This window comes from Pollicipes pollicipes, unplaced genomic scaffold, assembly GCF_011947565.3.
Source record: "Pollicipes pollicipes isolate AB1234 unplaced genomic scaffold, Ppol_2.1 Scaffold_4295;HRSCAF=5057_pilon_pilon_pilon, whole genome shotgun sequence".
Classification (NCBI taxonomy): domain Eukaryota; kingdom Metazoa; phylum Arthropoda; class Thecostraca; order Pollicipedomorpha; family Pollicipedidae; genus Pollicipes; species Pollicipes pollicipes.
Genome location: NW_023596461.1, coordinates 2,571,374 through 2,587,334, shown reverse-complemented (window position 1 = coordinate 2,587,334; position 15,961 = coordinate 2,571,374). Strand labels below are relative to the sequence as shown.

Sequence of the window (15,961 nt, the reverse complement as noted above, 5' to 3'; positions counted from 1 at the left end):
AGAAAACGGATGTGTTTTAGAGGCTATCCATAAATCATGCTGCAAGTATTTTGCGGTTTTCACCCCCTCTCCCGATTACAAACGGATTACACCGATCTCCTACACGACACTACACTACTACACTACACTTACACTACACTACACTACACTACACCACACTTACACGACTCTCCTGGTTACAGGGTAAGGTCTCAAAGGGGTAACGCCCATTCAAATTCAACAATTCGTGCAAAAAAAAGATGAGCGTGCTGCTTATCATTGGAGAAAGCTTATAGCACCCGGCCGGGGAGCTTTAAAACATTAAAAAACTATTCCAGCACAATTTCTAGCCACAGCTGGTTATGCCTTCCAAGCTTATTTCATTCTTCTTATGCTTCTGTTTCGCTTCATTGAGACGAAACGGCTATTTCATTAAACTGGCCGTTATATCTGAAAATCGCACTAACAAACGCCAGATGTGAACGACTCATCAGTTGCATTTTTCTCGGACTTGATCGCCGCATGTATAACAGAATAGCGGAATTTACATTATTACATTACGGCATAAATAATTTACATTACGGGTTACTATGATGCCATGGATGCCTAGGTGATCTTGAAATAGTCTCCCCGACATAGTTTGCACATCCTCGCGGGTGTGTAGCTTGCAATCTAGAGGAGTTTAGGTCTCTAGGAAAGCAGGGCTGCAAACTGCACTGAATGGTCCCCAAGATGCTATTTCAGTTCAAGACCCATGCAAATGTATGGCACTCCCTTTCAGAAAGTGGCGTCTGCGAACGTGTCATCTGTAAAGCACTTCGCCAACCGCAGGCGCCGTTGCACCCGACACCGAGGGTTGATTGGTTCAGTGTCAGTAATTGGAGGGGTATCAGCTACGGCGGCACTCGGGCCGAGGCCGGCCGCCAGGCGCTAGGGAATACCATATCAAGTATCCCAGATACCGCGGCCAGGCTATACCGAAGGCGCAAAAGGAGATGAACGGTCCGACTCAGGGTAGATACAAAGTGGACCGTGGAGAACGACCTTCCGGAACATTCCATTTTTTGGTCCTCATAGGGTCAGATCCAGGTCTTTGGGTAGAATCCGTGAAGGGTTTCATGGGCGGATACATCCAGTGTGTCCTGGGGAATAGCAAGCTATTATGATATGACTGTATTTGACAGTTGCGTGACTATCAAAAGAACTTCGCAGGCCGGCTTCAGAATAAATTACCAGCCGCAGCGGCGAGATGTTAACTTACGGTCTCCAATTTAAAATATATTCACTCATGCTGCCAAGGTACAGGCACGCGTGCACGATGTTGTTGTCGGTGCACTATCGACGAGCAAAATAAATAGCTAATCGACCGACAAGAGTTTTTTTTGTTGAAATCATCAGTTGACGGCGCGTTGCTTACCGCGGCCGGTCTGCGCCTGGCGTGATGGCTAGAACACGACGGCCGGGGAAATCGCACCTAGATCACCTCTACTGGCCCGGTACATGGTTGAGTCGCATTTCTGCTAGGTATTCGATATCGCTGCACTCATTATAATCACACGGAGTCCACGATCGAACATGAGCTTTCTCAGTACCAGAAATCACACACGAATTTCCATCCGCAGAATGGCATCTTAAGCAACCCAGAAAGAAGAGTGCTAGTCGAAGATGAGCACGGCTTTTGCAGCGCTTTTGCGTCCTACCCCGCTCTGTTCTGCGTCTAAGACGTTCCATAGCGATTCTGATCCAACCGCCAACACGGCCCGTTCCGTCCCATCTCGTTTATTTAGCTGGTAGGTCTCCAGATGCTCCCCAAAAGTCTCTAAAGGCTGTATTGGAAACCGAACGCGCCACATCGATAGCGGAGAACTACGGGGTATCTAGCTGGGCTGTCCCGGATTTGGGGATTTGGACCGTGGTTGGTGCGGTTCTCAGCCCTGCGATCGATGGCGAGTCGGCGGGGGAAATGCGGCGAAGGTAGTACCGCCAAGCAGTGCAGAGGAATGGTCGGGGCAACCTCTTCGCAGAATATTGACTTGTGTGGTAGAGTGCATTGAAGAAACCCAAGCTGAAGAAGATTGCCAGTGTGGAAGTGCTTGTTCTCAGGCACGCACACTGTCAGGAGGCACCGCACTGTCTGAGCTGTCGGAAATTAGTCATCAAATCGTGGAACAAGAGATGTCTTCTCCCTCTGTGGCAGCATTTGGGTCAAAATTCAAAAAGAAGCATATCCGACCGAAGCACCAGAAAGTCAAATTGTTCAGAGCAAATGAGCCCTTGCTTTCAGTTTTGATGTGGGGCGTGAACCATACAGTAAGTTACCTGCCATGATTTGTAGTTAAGTACTTTTGGTTTGTTGAATAATTCAATAATTTTATGTACAAAATCAACATGGGAGTTGTGTTGCAAACTTATAGCGATATGTTTGCGGGAGGTATTTTTCAGGCTGGAGTTTCCAGTTTCTGTATCACATGTCGGTATCTACCAACACATCAGTAATTGGCAATGTTGTAAAGAGCACAATATCACTCTTTAAATGATTCATTGACTGCACAGTTTAAATGATGCATTGACTGCACTAAATGCCTGTACAATGAATATGCCTAACCTGGTGTGTGCATTCAGTTCAAGCCAGGCCAAATTGTGCTGAGTTCAAATCATTTTCACATTAAACATGCTTGAAAAGTATTTTTTGCACACATACTTTTTGGCAGCATAGGCCATTGAAAGAACTTTGTGCATGGGCTAGAATTGTCACTGTGATCTTGCTGCTGAGCTCCACATAATTGGTGAAATGTGTATGCATTCTAATCAGGTCAGTATAGATGCCTTGCTTCATTATTATTCTTTATTTGCTTTGTAGTATGATCACTTGAAATATAGCAGTCTTTTGTCTCATCAGTTAGCATGGATCATTGGTATATGAGTGAACCCAACTTAGAATGATCATGCATTGTGTTTTTGATTCTTAAAGGCTGTGATTTCACAGCATTACATGTGTGTATGGGCTCATATGGTAGAATGGAATTGAGGCAAGTAGCTTAATATGCTACCCTCATCTTTGGGTATGTGCCTAGGACTGAAGGCTATGTAGTTGTGATTGATTGTCAGTGTAGGTTATTAGTTATGTTGGACTGCCTATTGTGGGACATTTGTTTTGCAGATAAATCAACTTACTCACATCAACATACCTGTGATGCTAATGCCAGATGACTTTAAGTCATACTCTAAGATCAGAGTGGACAACTACCTCTTCAACAAGTAAGTTTGCTTAAATATATCTGGTGCTATTTGATTATTAAATATCAATGATGTCTGTGGCTCTGAACTGCAAAATTAAGTTAATAAAGTAACAGTTAAATGCCATTTAGATGTTGTCAAACTGGCAATGTTTGTGGTATTTGCATATATTGGTTTGCTTTTGTACAGCCAAATATGCTGTCTTGTGTGCCAAGCATGATCAGTGCTAAATCAAGCCCCTTTTATTATCAAAGCCACCTAACCCCCCTTGGAATGATCCTAGATGGTCATTTGGCCCCTGGGCTATTTGACTTCAGGTACTAATCACAGCTCATGTGCACAAGATTTTACAACAGCTGTGCATACTCTTTTGTATTTGTCACAGAGGCCAATGTTCAGTAAAAGCTCCATTTTGAGGATGTAAGATTTAAGGTAAATGTGACATGAGAGATGAGGGGGATTGCTTCTGTGGCTTTGCGTAAGATTGGCCAGTCAGGAGCAGTGCTGCACTGGTAAAAATCGTGATTTGTGGGATGTTGGAGGGCAGAGTTCACATGGCTTGCAGGGCTGATGGCCGGCCATAATGAGTTCACCCATGTTTATCAAAGTACCTGCATTGTGCATATGTGGCAAGAAAGCAAGCAGATGCATATGAACTCTGACTCATGTGAGCCATACTAATAGTGGAAAATGATTTCCACTTTTCTTAATAATAACTGTAAAAGCTATCTTGTTTTGTTTTTCATGGAATTATGTCATTGCAGAAATCTTCAAAAATATGTATTATGGTGATATATTATCATGTACTCCATTTGCTTGTGCACAATTATGATGCTGATTTGTCTGACTGCCATAAGCATTCTTAACAAACATGGCTAGAATCGTGACATAGTAGTCATGGGCATGGCAGCCAGATAACTTGTCTGTGACTGCCGCAGGGAGAACATGCCCAGCCACTTCAAGGTCAAGGAGTACTGTCCGCTGGTCTTCAGGAATCTGCGCGAGAGGTTCAACATTCACGACCATGATTACATGCACTCCCTGACCAGGTAAGAGCAATGTAGCACAGTTTGGGTGCATGGTGTGCAGGGCATGGGACCAAACACTGATGCATTCAAGACTTTTCATTCTGATCTGCGGCTCATGTAACGCTGTGGTGTTTGGCATCGTGGTTGTTCGCCATTGGCAGCGGGATCGACCACATTGCGGTCAGGAGTAGGTGTTAGCACTCATTATAACAGTTGTAAGTGCAGCATTCCACAGCCGAGCCATCTTATTCCTGTGGATTTCCGTGGTAGGGAAGTTGGGCGCGTCTGTAGGAAATGCACTTGTGCAATGCGCGGTTTGTTTGACAAGTGACTCAAGAGAATAGGAATAACCAACTGACGCAGGAAGGGCCAAGTGATGAAGGTAAATGTCCTACAGGATTTAACCTCAGCGTGGGATTGCTGATATGGAAGAACTGCATGCCAATGCAGTTCTTGCATGCCTACATGCAGCTTCATGGTTGGAATAATTGTCCGGATTATCGTCCTCATCTGGTGTGCTAGCTTTTACGCAACATTGAGTACATGGCTGAAAACCAGACACCTTCCAGGCTCTCTGAGGACTCAGTAATACCTGGTGACGGCCGGAGAGTTAACCGGCTGAAAAACGCTAAATACTACCGTACGTAATCCAACAAAACACTAGCTGTACTGGAAGTGGTGGAAGTAAACTATTGTGGCTTTATTCACTAGCGTCATGAAACAAACGAATACAGCAGTCTACTCGTATTTTATTGCAAGCTATAAAATGAATGATGATGTGAAAATTTGGGGAAAAAATACACAACATAGAATGCTACTCTTCACTAGCTGTTGGTAGTGCGAAACATTAACAAATACCAGGGATGAACGGAGGCCCGGTCACGTTACTTAGCAGAAGTTTGTTCATGGGATGTGTGTTATCCGTCGCATTGTAGCACGACTTCAGCGTGATATGTGCTGCCCTGCTGTTGCTATCATGTTGTAGTCTCAGTCCAGCTTAATTTGTGCTCTACGACGGTTCTTAGCGAATCTGTGAAAATCCGACTGACAAACAGTGTTTCGATTTGCCCAGATCATTTTCGCCGGCTTACGGTTCCACGGCCGACGTTTTGGAACGAAAATTCTGGAACGGGCCAGAAGCCCGCTTTCGCCCAAACATGGCTTATGGCTTTCGCTTGGGTCAATGCGCAGGTTTCACGGTTGGCATTTATGTCAGGTCAAGCAAGGTAAAATCCCCGCGTGTGCCGTCGGTGCCTGGCTTCAAATGCGCCGGAACTAAAGCTAGAATGGAGGCAAAGTTTGCGGCGATTTTGTTACAAGCGATAATGTTAGGCCATGAAATGTTTTTCCTTAATATTGACCTTAGATGACCAAGCACCTAACCATCTGTATCTACGAGTGTGCAAAGTTTGTATGGGGTGTGACGGCGACCTCCAGTCACCTTAATGAAAGTCTCAAGCGTTTATAGCATACATGATGTAACCGTCTTATACGCTTGCAATCACTGGGGATGAAAAGCTTAGGTGCACATAGCAAAGAAGGCGCCGTGGAGGCAGACTTTCGTATTTTGCGCAGCTTTGAGACCCTGAGATCATTGGTCAGTCACGTGACTGGGCAGGGCGTCGAAACTGCGCTGTTCAGGTGTTCAAGGCCAGAAGCTGAGCAAGTCTAATTTTGATTCTGATGTACTGAATGTTGCGGTATGTGCCTCGGAAATGCCGGAGCGATTGCACCCCTCCCCCTTCCATCCGTGCAGGTAAAAAGGATCGTAAAAGAGTGATAGTGTCCACAGCACGTGTGAAAAATCATGAATGCCGAAATGTCACGACATTTTTCAGCGCCATGATGTATTTATAGTGAAATGTTGGCGGGCGTTTAATAAAGGGCAGAGTGAAATGCAGGCGAGCGTTTCCCGGAGCAGGCATCCCGGATTATCGGGTAACAGTAGCGCGCGTTTGTCAGTTCAGGCGTGCGCAGCCGTGAGTCTCCTCATGCGGGCTCCGAAAACCCAAACATGTGTAAAAAGAGCCAGGGAGCCATGCCCAGCGGTCTCGTGGAGGCGTCGGGGAGGGTACATGTACGATCAACTCACTGCATCACCAGCTGCAATAATGCGTCATTGACGATAGCCATACTCGCTGGACTCAGGACGTGCTGAGTCACCAGCACGCGTCTCATGTGTCCGGGTGACTCACATTCTGCGATAAGGTCCGGAAATTCACAGAAGATACCACCAAGCTGCACTTGAATCTCGTGCAGTATTTCCACCAATGATGAAAACCCACAAGGTCTGTGTTTTGGTCAGCATCATCAGCTGAACTGGCGCTTACATCGACCGGCTTGTTTTCAGCAATCCGTTCGGTCGTTTGCGTGTATGTGGCGCGCCGTCGGACGAAGCGGAGCCTCCTGCATGATCGCGACCCGACATTGAGGTCATTGTGGTGTTCATGTGGCGCCTGTGACGGATCAGGGAGATGGTCAGGAGACGGGAGCACCTGTTTGGCCCCATACGTCGTCTGTGCCCTAAACATGGCCGGCCTCAGTGACGCGAGTGCGGTACACAGGTCCGAGGCTACGCCCATGGACTCGCCGGGCAAGTCTGGCGCCAAGTTCTACCAGTCGTACGACAAGCTGTACATCATCAAGGCCCTGACCAGCGAGGAGGTCGAGCTGATGCATTCATTCCTGAAGGAGTACCACCCGGTACGGCCGCTGTGTGGTCGCGGTGTCTGCAGAGATCTTCCGTGATCTCCGCACTGGTCGTGTTTGGCCCGCGAACCGCCGGATTTTCTGCGCCCGACATGACCGCCTCGCGCCCGGTTTGGCGCGACGTAAGCTCACACGCACTATTTTTGCTCCGTCGCTCGGCGCGGCGCACCCATTTGTATACCGTCAGTGTATGTCTCCGCCGGCGGTAAACGCAGGTGGTGCCGCTGAAGGCAGACGCCGGCGGCGGCGTCCTGTGTTTATGGCTCACCGCACTGGCCCGGCCGCCCTCGCGGGCCGCCGCTCGAGCGGCGGGCGGGGTGGCGGCTCCGTGTCGGCGCCGTCGGCCGCTCGCAGGCGTGCTCGGAGCCGGTGCCGGCGTCGGCGCGCTGACAGACGCGCCGGCCGTGTTCCAGTACATCGTGGAGAGGCACGGCAAGACGCTGCTGCCCCAGTACCTGGGCATGTACCGGTTCACGGTGGACGGCCTGGAGCACTACCTGGTCGTCATGAGGAACGTCTTCAGCAACCACCTGCCGCTGCACAAGTAGGCGTGACTGCACTCACTGGGAGAGGGGGTGGGGACAGGACAGCATCACCGGAGTGGAGTGGCGCTTTTCCCTGCGGTTGACCGCTTAGCATCGCCTGCACGGCGGAGGATAATCGGGCTGGCGGCGGCGACAACGGCAGGGAGGACGTGAGGACACTTAATCGACGTCCTCCAGTGCTGACGGTTATACTGGACTCCGAAGACGGTCGCTTACCGCCTGAGCGGCATCAGGGGTTATCATCCCATCTGACGTATATTCTGCGATGCTTGTCGTACCATATGTGCGCATTGTCTCCGGTGCGTTTTTCCTCTGGTGGTCGGTTCCTTGGCGCGCCGTGGACGTCGGATGCTTGCCGGGCGTCTTCGCTCGAACGCAGGCTGACCTTGGCTGGTTTGCCGCGGCGACTGAACCGACGCGCTCGAGGCCTTCTAGCCGCGTCGGACGAGGGCCCCAGGTCCTCCCATACGCTGTCTGACGGCCCCTGGCGCGCTTCCCGAGCCGTCGCGTCGCTCCACGCCCGCCGCGCGTATTGTGTGCTCGAAGAGCACTACATCTCTCGCGTTTACGCGCGGCGGCGGCTGACCGGCCGCTGCCGACCCGCCAGGAAGTACGACCTGAAGGGTTCCACGGTCGACCGGGATGCCACCACCAAGGAGCTGCGCAAGGAACTGCCTACGCTCAAGGACAACGACTTCGTCAAGGACGGCATGCACGTGGTGATCGGCGACCTGGCCAAGGATAAGCTGATGGACACGCTGTCCGCCGATGTCGCGGTGAGCACCGGCGCCTGGGGCGGGTCAGGCATCTGCTGACTTCGTCCCTGTTGTCTGTTTGATGGCTTACCCGTCCGTGACTGGAGTTTCGCCGGGCGGCGTGTAGTCTGCTTTGTCGGCACTTGATTTGCTCCATGTGCTCTCGAGCCGCTCTGAGGGTGGGTGCCAGCATTGTCTGGCGTTTGTGGTCACAATGGGCTCAAATTGCCTCTGTGTTTGCTGCCGCACTGTTGGACCGTGGTTGTGGGGCTTATGGCATTTGCGTTCCAAATGCCAGCCCTGGGCCGCAAGCACTCGAGCGCCAGCCCGTGTTTGCCTATTTGTCTGGTCTCGTGCCTCGTTTCCCGCTGTTGGACAGCTAATCGAGGAGACCGGACCATTTGGTGCATTAATTATCAGCTCGTGAGAGGCCCACCGAGCGTTTATATTGCTTGGCATGCGGTTTATTGGCGTTACCAGTGGATTTTCCCTTGACCACAATGCGTGACGCCATTTTTTGGGGTAACGTTTAAAGGTTCTACTAGCTGTATGGATCATTTCCGTCGGTCTGCTCAAGTTTGGATCCATAAGGTCGATCGATTTATCGTACTTGGTAAACATTACGGTGGTATTAGACATCCCGAGTGGTGTTGTGCATGCAGAGGATGATTACCCACCAGCACCGAATGGCTGGCCCGCCTGGTTGGTGCTCCATTCCCGCGGGCCGTGCCATGTCACGATTGGAGCGTAATTGCTCCTTCTCAAGCTGCCCCTTAGTGGTATAGCACGGCTTACCCGGCAGTTTCTCAACCGTCTCCAGGTGGCATTCTTCGCTCCTGCTGAGGTTGTGACCACGGCCCTCCGCCCGCAGTTCCTTACCCGTCTCCAGCTGATGGACTACTCGCTCCTGCTGGGCGTGCACGACGTGGAGCGGCACGAGCGCGAGCGGCAAGACGAGTCGCGTGAGCCGGATGAAGAGGGCGCGCTGGTGGAGGAGGAGGACGACTCGTGCGGCTCGGGCTGCGCGCCCGGCGGCGGCCCGTCCAGCGTTCCCACGCCGCCCGACTCGCCGCAGATCGCCGACCGCCAGCGCCTCTGCTCGGACGACATCGACCCGCACAAGGATATCTACGCCATTCCGAGCAGCGAGGGTGAGGCGCGCCGCCGCCGGCGGCGGCCACAGCGGCATGCGGTGGGGAAGCCGGCGGGGACGGGCCTATGGCGGAGAAGCCTGGGGGAGGATGGGGAGGGGGGGGGGGGGAGTGAGGGTCTCTGCGCGGCGGAGAGGCTCGCCGCCGACCGGTCCGGGTGCCGACGACGGCAGGCGCCGCCCAGTGCGACAGGCAGCGAGCAGCTGGCGGCCGCGCAGTCGGTTGCGGTAGGCGGATACGTCTGCGCCGCAAACAACTGCGTTGATCACGTACACTGAGAAATCCGGTGGGTTTACCGAAATGCACGTTTGGTGTGCGTTTGCGCCTGGCGCAAACACGGGCGCGGGCGTTTGCCCACGTTTCTGGTCAAATTGTACACGCCATTTTAAATTGTTAACCTTCGTAATTTTTGTGACACCCTGCGTCTTTTGCGTTGAGAATATGAATCACACAAATATAAATCAAAGTATACAATTTCAGCGACCAGTGTGCAACTCCCGGTTTAAGAAACTTACTACTGAGCGCAGTCTAGAGAAGCGTCTGATCGTGAAAAAAATTCGCAATGTCGAGCGTGAGCCCCGACTACCGTTTGTACGACGTCGTAGGGGTCGCCCTCTGTAGCCCGTGTTCGCGCCGTGTGTCCCACAAGTTGTGACCGGTCTCTGGGCGTCCGCCGCAGGCGACGGCTCGACCAAGTTCATCTACTTCCTGGCCATCATCGACGTGCTCACGCACTACGGCGTGAAGAAGCAGGCGGCCAAGGCGGCCAAGACGGTCAAGTACGGCAGCGGCGTGGAGGGCATCTCCACGGTGGGGCCGGAGGTGTACGGCCGCCGCTTCCTCGAGTTCATGCAGCAGGCGATCGCGTAGGCGGCGGCGGCGCCGGCAGACCGATCTCAAAGAGTGCGGCGCGCCGGGACCGGCCCTAGTCAGGCCGCGCGTTCGCCGGCGGACTTGTGATACGGGGCGGGCCCGCTGGGTGGCGCTCAAGTCCGCTGTCCCCCCCCCCCCCCTCCCTGCCTCAGGCGGCGGCGCCCGGGCGGTCGCGGCGCCGCCCCCGCTGGCCACGTATTGTCGCCCTGGAGTAGACGCTTGCCCGCTTTTGTGATGTGCTCCGCGGCCGTCACGGCGCAGACGCGCCCCCGTGCGTGGTTAGTGCGCGCGGTGTGCGGGTGTCGGCGACCGGACTCCGGAGGCGGCGGCGGTGTGGCCTGTGGTCTGCGCCCGACTCCAGCCGCCTTCGGGAGCCGAGCGCCGCCGAGACCGCAGGGGCTTGGTCTGAAGGTGTCATGTGTTAGGCAGAGTGTGTGCGGACGCGCTGACGTTGGCCGAAGAGCGGCTAGAGGGAGGGCCGAGGTGCGGAGCCTGGCTCAGCCCGGCCTAACTTGACGGCCGAGTCCGTACCTCGACCACCCCAGCCGCCATTCCCGCTTCTGCCCCCGCCAGTCAGTGGGTCGTATTGCCCGGTCGGGTGAGCCTGCCGTGTTGCGCGCGGTGCCCTGGCCCATGCCGCAGCCATGTCGACCACCCTCGCAGTCGTTTCTTGCCGCGCGCGGCCCGCCGGGGGGCAGGCACGTGCCTGGGCGGTGGCCGAGGCCATGTTCGCAGTGCCGTGCCCGATCGCTCGACGCCCAGCTACTCAGAGGGCCTGGAGACGCCGGAGCGGCGCGCTCCGCCCCGCCACGTCACCAGAGCGGGCGGCGGAGGCGCGGCGGATGGCCGCTGCCCTTCGGAAGCTCCCCCTCCCCGGCGGCGCGGAATGCTCGCGGACGGGACCCGCCAGCCAGGGCCGGCCAAAGCTGCTCGTCTCATGCTTTGTTAGCCCATTATCGTAATCATCTCGTACGCAATAGATGGGTTAGCGCAGAGCAGTGTTCTTGCTTCGTTGACCGCCTTGTAGCAAGCGGACCAAACTGCTCCGTTGGCCTGCTTGCCCGTGTGTCCGCTTATCAGGTGTACCGCTCCCGGGCGCGGTACAAGTGGCGGCCATATTTCCGTTCCGCATTTGTATTGCAGATGGGTGTGGTAAGCACATCAGTCAAATGAGGGTGCTTCAGGTAGGAATTACACCGTTTTTGTGCGAAAATATATGGCTTATGGGAAACTTAGACCGACAATTTGTGAATGGACTTTGAAGAGGTTTCACGCACACAGGTAAGGAGGAGGAATACTGGTCAGTGATCAAGCAACGAAGCTTTAAGTTTGGATACAGAGGAAGGCGATGTTAACGGCAATGACGCTAGATGTATCTATTCACACCGTTTGCGTTTACCGGCCACCACTTCTGCGTCTGCGTCATCGCTTTCTTCTTCGGATGACTCCTCTTCTGTGCGATAGTCCTCGCAGCTATCATCATCCTTGTATTTGGCCTCCAAGTAGTCAAGGAATTGAGCGAAGTTCTGTGCCCGTCTGTTTGCCATTGTTCCCATGTCTTGCCGTATCCGTTTTGCTTCCAGAGCTTCGTCATTTGCTTTTCTTTTACGGCTTTCTTTCGCTTGCGAGTCGTCCCTCACAAATCGTTGGAATTCGGGGACAGCCTTACACTCGATCATGTCTCCAATGATTTGTCGAATGCGGGGCTCGTCAGCGACTGTCGTGCACATGACATGCTCGAGAATATAGTCCATGCTGCCACAACCCTTCAGGTATGCTTCTTTTATGGCCCTCTTTTCGTCACTAGAATTTCTGTAACGTTGTGCGAAATTATCAATGGCATCAGTTGTGATGCCAGATCGAAGTTGCCAACTGTTAGCACTAGGCCCAGGATTTTTGTCCATTACTTCTGTCCCGAACTTCGTCGGTATTAGTATAAAGAAACTAAAATTTACTACGTTTAACTTCACACCCTGCAATTTGGTACCCCTAAATGTACAGCACTTTGGCTTTGAAAAATTCGCGCAATATTTTATGGGCTAAGAAAAACGCATTCGCGTGCTGGTCACGCTCTTCCGTTGTTCTGAAACCCTCGCTTTCGGAATCATGCTGTATGTAGCCGAGGCTGTGTGATAGTAAGAATTGTCAGGGCCGTGTTATAACTAGAAACTCAACGTTAGTTATGCAACCCTCTCTCGTCTTATTCATTACGTCTTGCGGAACTTTAGAAATTGTCGCCGCTCCAGCCTTTTAATCCAGGAGTAGCGGGATTCCTGAGGTGAAAGGTCCGTGCTGTATGTGGATAGCAGTAGTGCTACGCAAAATCACATTTATTTCGTTACGGATGAACAGTTTTTGATCTAAACATGGTGTGAAGTACAGCAAACAGGCTTTTTAAACGAAGAACAAACAGGTGCGGGGACGGCTCTCCTGCTCCTGGCTCTTACACGGGTGCAGACTATACTTGTGAATGGTTACGTAAGCATACACTTGGCCTAGCCTGCAAATTTCGCGCCCCCGTCAATACCTTCTGGTCTTGGCTCCAGCGATGGTCGCGTATCTGACGACACACACATCAGACGGAGAGTGACGTCCCACTTCCCTCGCGGGTCCAGACGGGGACCAAAAACAAGCGCTGGGGACGCCGCCACGGGGGCGTCAGCGCCGGCTGCGGCCCCACCGACGAGAACTAAGGATAGGCGGACGCCAGGTCTCGGCGGGACGAGATTACCACCAGCTGGTCAGGTCGCCGTAATGGTTCAAACGTCGCACTGATACCGTTTCGGAATCAGCGGCGACGAGTGCCCTCAAAAGACCAGACAAGGCCATGGGGCAGCGTGACGCTCCTGGACGATGCCTCCTGTTTGGCTAAAGAGATGACGAGCGCCTTCGACAGGAAGCCCACATTAAAGCCTCCTGGTCGTTTTCTCGCCGATGCACCTGCTTTGCCACAAGAGACGGCGCGTAACCTCGAGTCCATGAAGCACATGGATACCGCGGGTGGATTGGTCGTAGTGCGGGCCAGGTTTGCATATTCGGCGACTCATCACGGCAAGGGCCGGAGCGAATCAAACTTTTCTGATGGCGGGACTTTAAATCGCGGAGCAAGGGGAGAACATTGGATTAGAACAGACAGCTCAGTCGGGGCAGCACAACCGGATAGCAAGCAGTGTGGCAGCAAATGTGCAAGAAGAAGGCGGCGGAAGAGCTGAGCATGTGGCCCGAGGCGGTGCGGGCAGAGAGCACACATGGGCGTGGAGCTGCAGCCGTCCGACACCGGAGCACGGCCACGAGCCAACAGCCCCTCCTCGCACCATGCCGTGTGCGGCTGTCTCCTGAGCACCCCCCCCCCCCCCCCCATTTCGGCAATGACCGTGTGCGCGATGGACAGCTTAGGAAGGAGTGTCCTCTGGTGCAGGCCGCGCAGTTAGTTACTTTGACTTTGCTCAAATGTCAAAAGTCGTCGTCCTCAAGAACGCCCTCGTCTACATAGTGTTCCCGTCTGATGGCGGAGCTTTTGACTCACTTGTTCATGCTATGTAGCAAAATGAGACGTAAGCGAGCGCCTGAACGCGTGACCTTGATGGCTGTACAAGAGAGCTTGACCAGGCTGACCAGACCGACGATGGACGGATGTCGTCCGGCTTCTACCTTGATCTCATGTCGTTGATTTGCGCAGTTGAGGAGGGGGATCACAAAGCTTCTCAGGAAGCTCGGAAGAAGTGCATTGAGGTGACTGATGCAGGGTAACGGCAGGGTGAGATGTGTTCGTAAATCGCAATGCGAAAAGACTAAATTTTCCCGATTCACTGCGGTCAACCGACTGAATGGAACCAGCCTAAGTCATGCATCGACGTGAAATTGCCATCGTTTGTACAGCGAGTGAGGAAGCCAGCCTACCTCTCGGAATGGGATTCATCTCGTCGTTCGTCTTTTAACCTCCACATTTAGCGAAAGTTGCGAGACATGTCCCTGTTTGCCCACCAGCTAGCCAATTTTTGAACCCATGGCGTTGCCGAAGGTACAAAATGCGCGTTGCAATGCGGGATCACCCCATGCATATTTTTTTTTTAGTGGCCGCCTGCAGTGTGCACTTAGTTCGATGTAAATTGGCTGCGACATCCTGGGTGCGGTGGTAGATCCGGCGCACTGGGTAATATGAAGCCAGGGAGCGTCCAGCAGCCTTGCGTCACTTGCAGTGACGTGGGCATGGTATGTATCTACCGCGCAGTTGCATTCAGTCCACCAAATTACTGAACAGTTCCCACTGCGCGCCCTGCCGAAATGACGGCTACACTAGCCATGTAATAAATGCAGTAGACAGGAGCAAGAGCAATAACATCCAAATGACACGATTTAACTAGTACGGATACCGTGCATGGGGAGCCACACTGCAATTCTGCCCTTGCGCAGATGCATGTTTGAGAGGTAGCGTGACCCGAAAGACTTGCCATTGATTTTGGTAGCAAAGGAGTCGCCGACTCGTTTTTCGGCCCCTCGCCGGACTCCAGGCTTGAAAAGACAACGGTTTTACTGGGGCCAGGTACCAGTTCGGACTATCCGGGGTGCGGGGTCATGTTTCGCACAGCGGTAACTGGGCCCATCTGTTGGTGACCAACGCTTTGGGAGAGGTTGGGGCACATTCCGTCCTCTTCCGACGAGGCGTACACCGGGCCCTGAAACCTCTTGATCACGGGCTGTTCGGAGCGGATAGAGATATCGTCGTCGGCGCTGAATGGAAGGGCAGCGGGGGGGGGGGGGGGGGGAGGGCAAGTCGTACAGGCCGGCCACGGCGAGTTTCCATACCGCACCAGCTGGGAGACACTGTAAGGCGAAAGCGCAAGTCACGCCGGGTGCTTGCCGTCTGCCAACGGACTTCACCGCCCCTTGGCCGTGCTGCCTCCTGTTTCCAGGCCCGTAAGGGACGCATCATGGGGCGGCGCCGCGTAAAAGTTAATCCGGCAGGTGGCAGCCTGGGCGCAAAAGCGCCGGAGGCAATGTGTTGTGCTGGGCGGGGCACCGCGGAATGCGCAGGCGCAATGGCGGGTGCTGCAAGCATAGGGCGTGGCTGAGGGAGCCGAGGGCGGATCCGTCGTGGACGAGGGGTGAGTGAACGTCGTCCAAATAGTCTTCACCCTGGACGTCAGGCGAGGGAGCGAGTCGTCGTCCAGCATAGGTGCACCGGTTACCGACCCAGTAGCCGCACCAACACCGCGCTGGCAGCGAACTGGCCTGATATGCTTTACATAGGACACAAACATAACTTACGATGTTAAAGAGTGATTTGAATAGCAGTGAGTGGTTCCTTGAGGGCACACAAATGTGTGATTGCATCGCAGAGGCGTGGGAAGAGAGAGTGACAATGCTAACTAGAAGAACTGCCCAAATGCCAGTATCATATATCACAAAACACGTTTCGTAAGCAAAAGTTGCAAACAAGGCAAACTGAGCAAGAGCCACTTCCTTTTTGCAGATGCGTTGGTTCGAGCTGACGTACTGAGGGCATGAATAAATCTATTTTCATATTTGCCTTGATCTTCGACAAAAGAATTTGGCTACTGAGGGGGCAGGATTCGTATGACGTTTTCATGACACCATACATCCTTGGGCGATTTCAAATCAGGCGAAGCGAGATAGTCTGCACAAGTTCGTGTGCGATTTGGAAGCAAATGTGGAACAGCTCC

The 15,961-nt window shown here is 53.2% G+C and overlaps 1 protein-coding gene across 1 annotated transcript; it reads left to right on the top strand.

Moving 5' to 3' along the window:
- Positions 1-1,875: 1,875 nt before the first annotated feature.
- PIP4K (phosphatidylinositol 5-phosphate 4-kinase) lies at positions 1,876-11,512 on the top strand. Its single transcript, XM_037219527.1, has 8 exons — positions 1,876-2,289; positions 3,140-3,237; positions 4,155-4,265; positions 6,809-6,947; positions 7,367-7,497; positions 8,106-8,274; positions 9,125-9,404; positions 10,084-11,512. Exons 1-8 carry the CDS (start codon positions 2,155-2,157, stop codon positions 10,272-10,274), a joined length of 1,254 nt encoding a protein of 417 aa, XP_037075422.1. The 5' UTR covers positions 1,876-2,154; the 3' UTR covers positions 10,275-11,512.
- Positions 11,513-15,961: the final 4,449 nt, after the last annotated feature.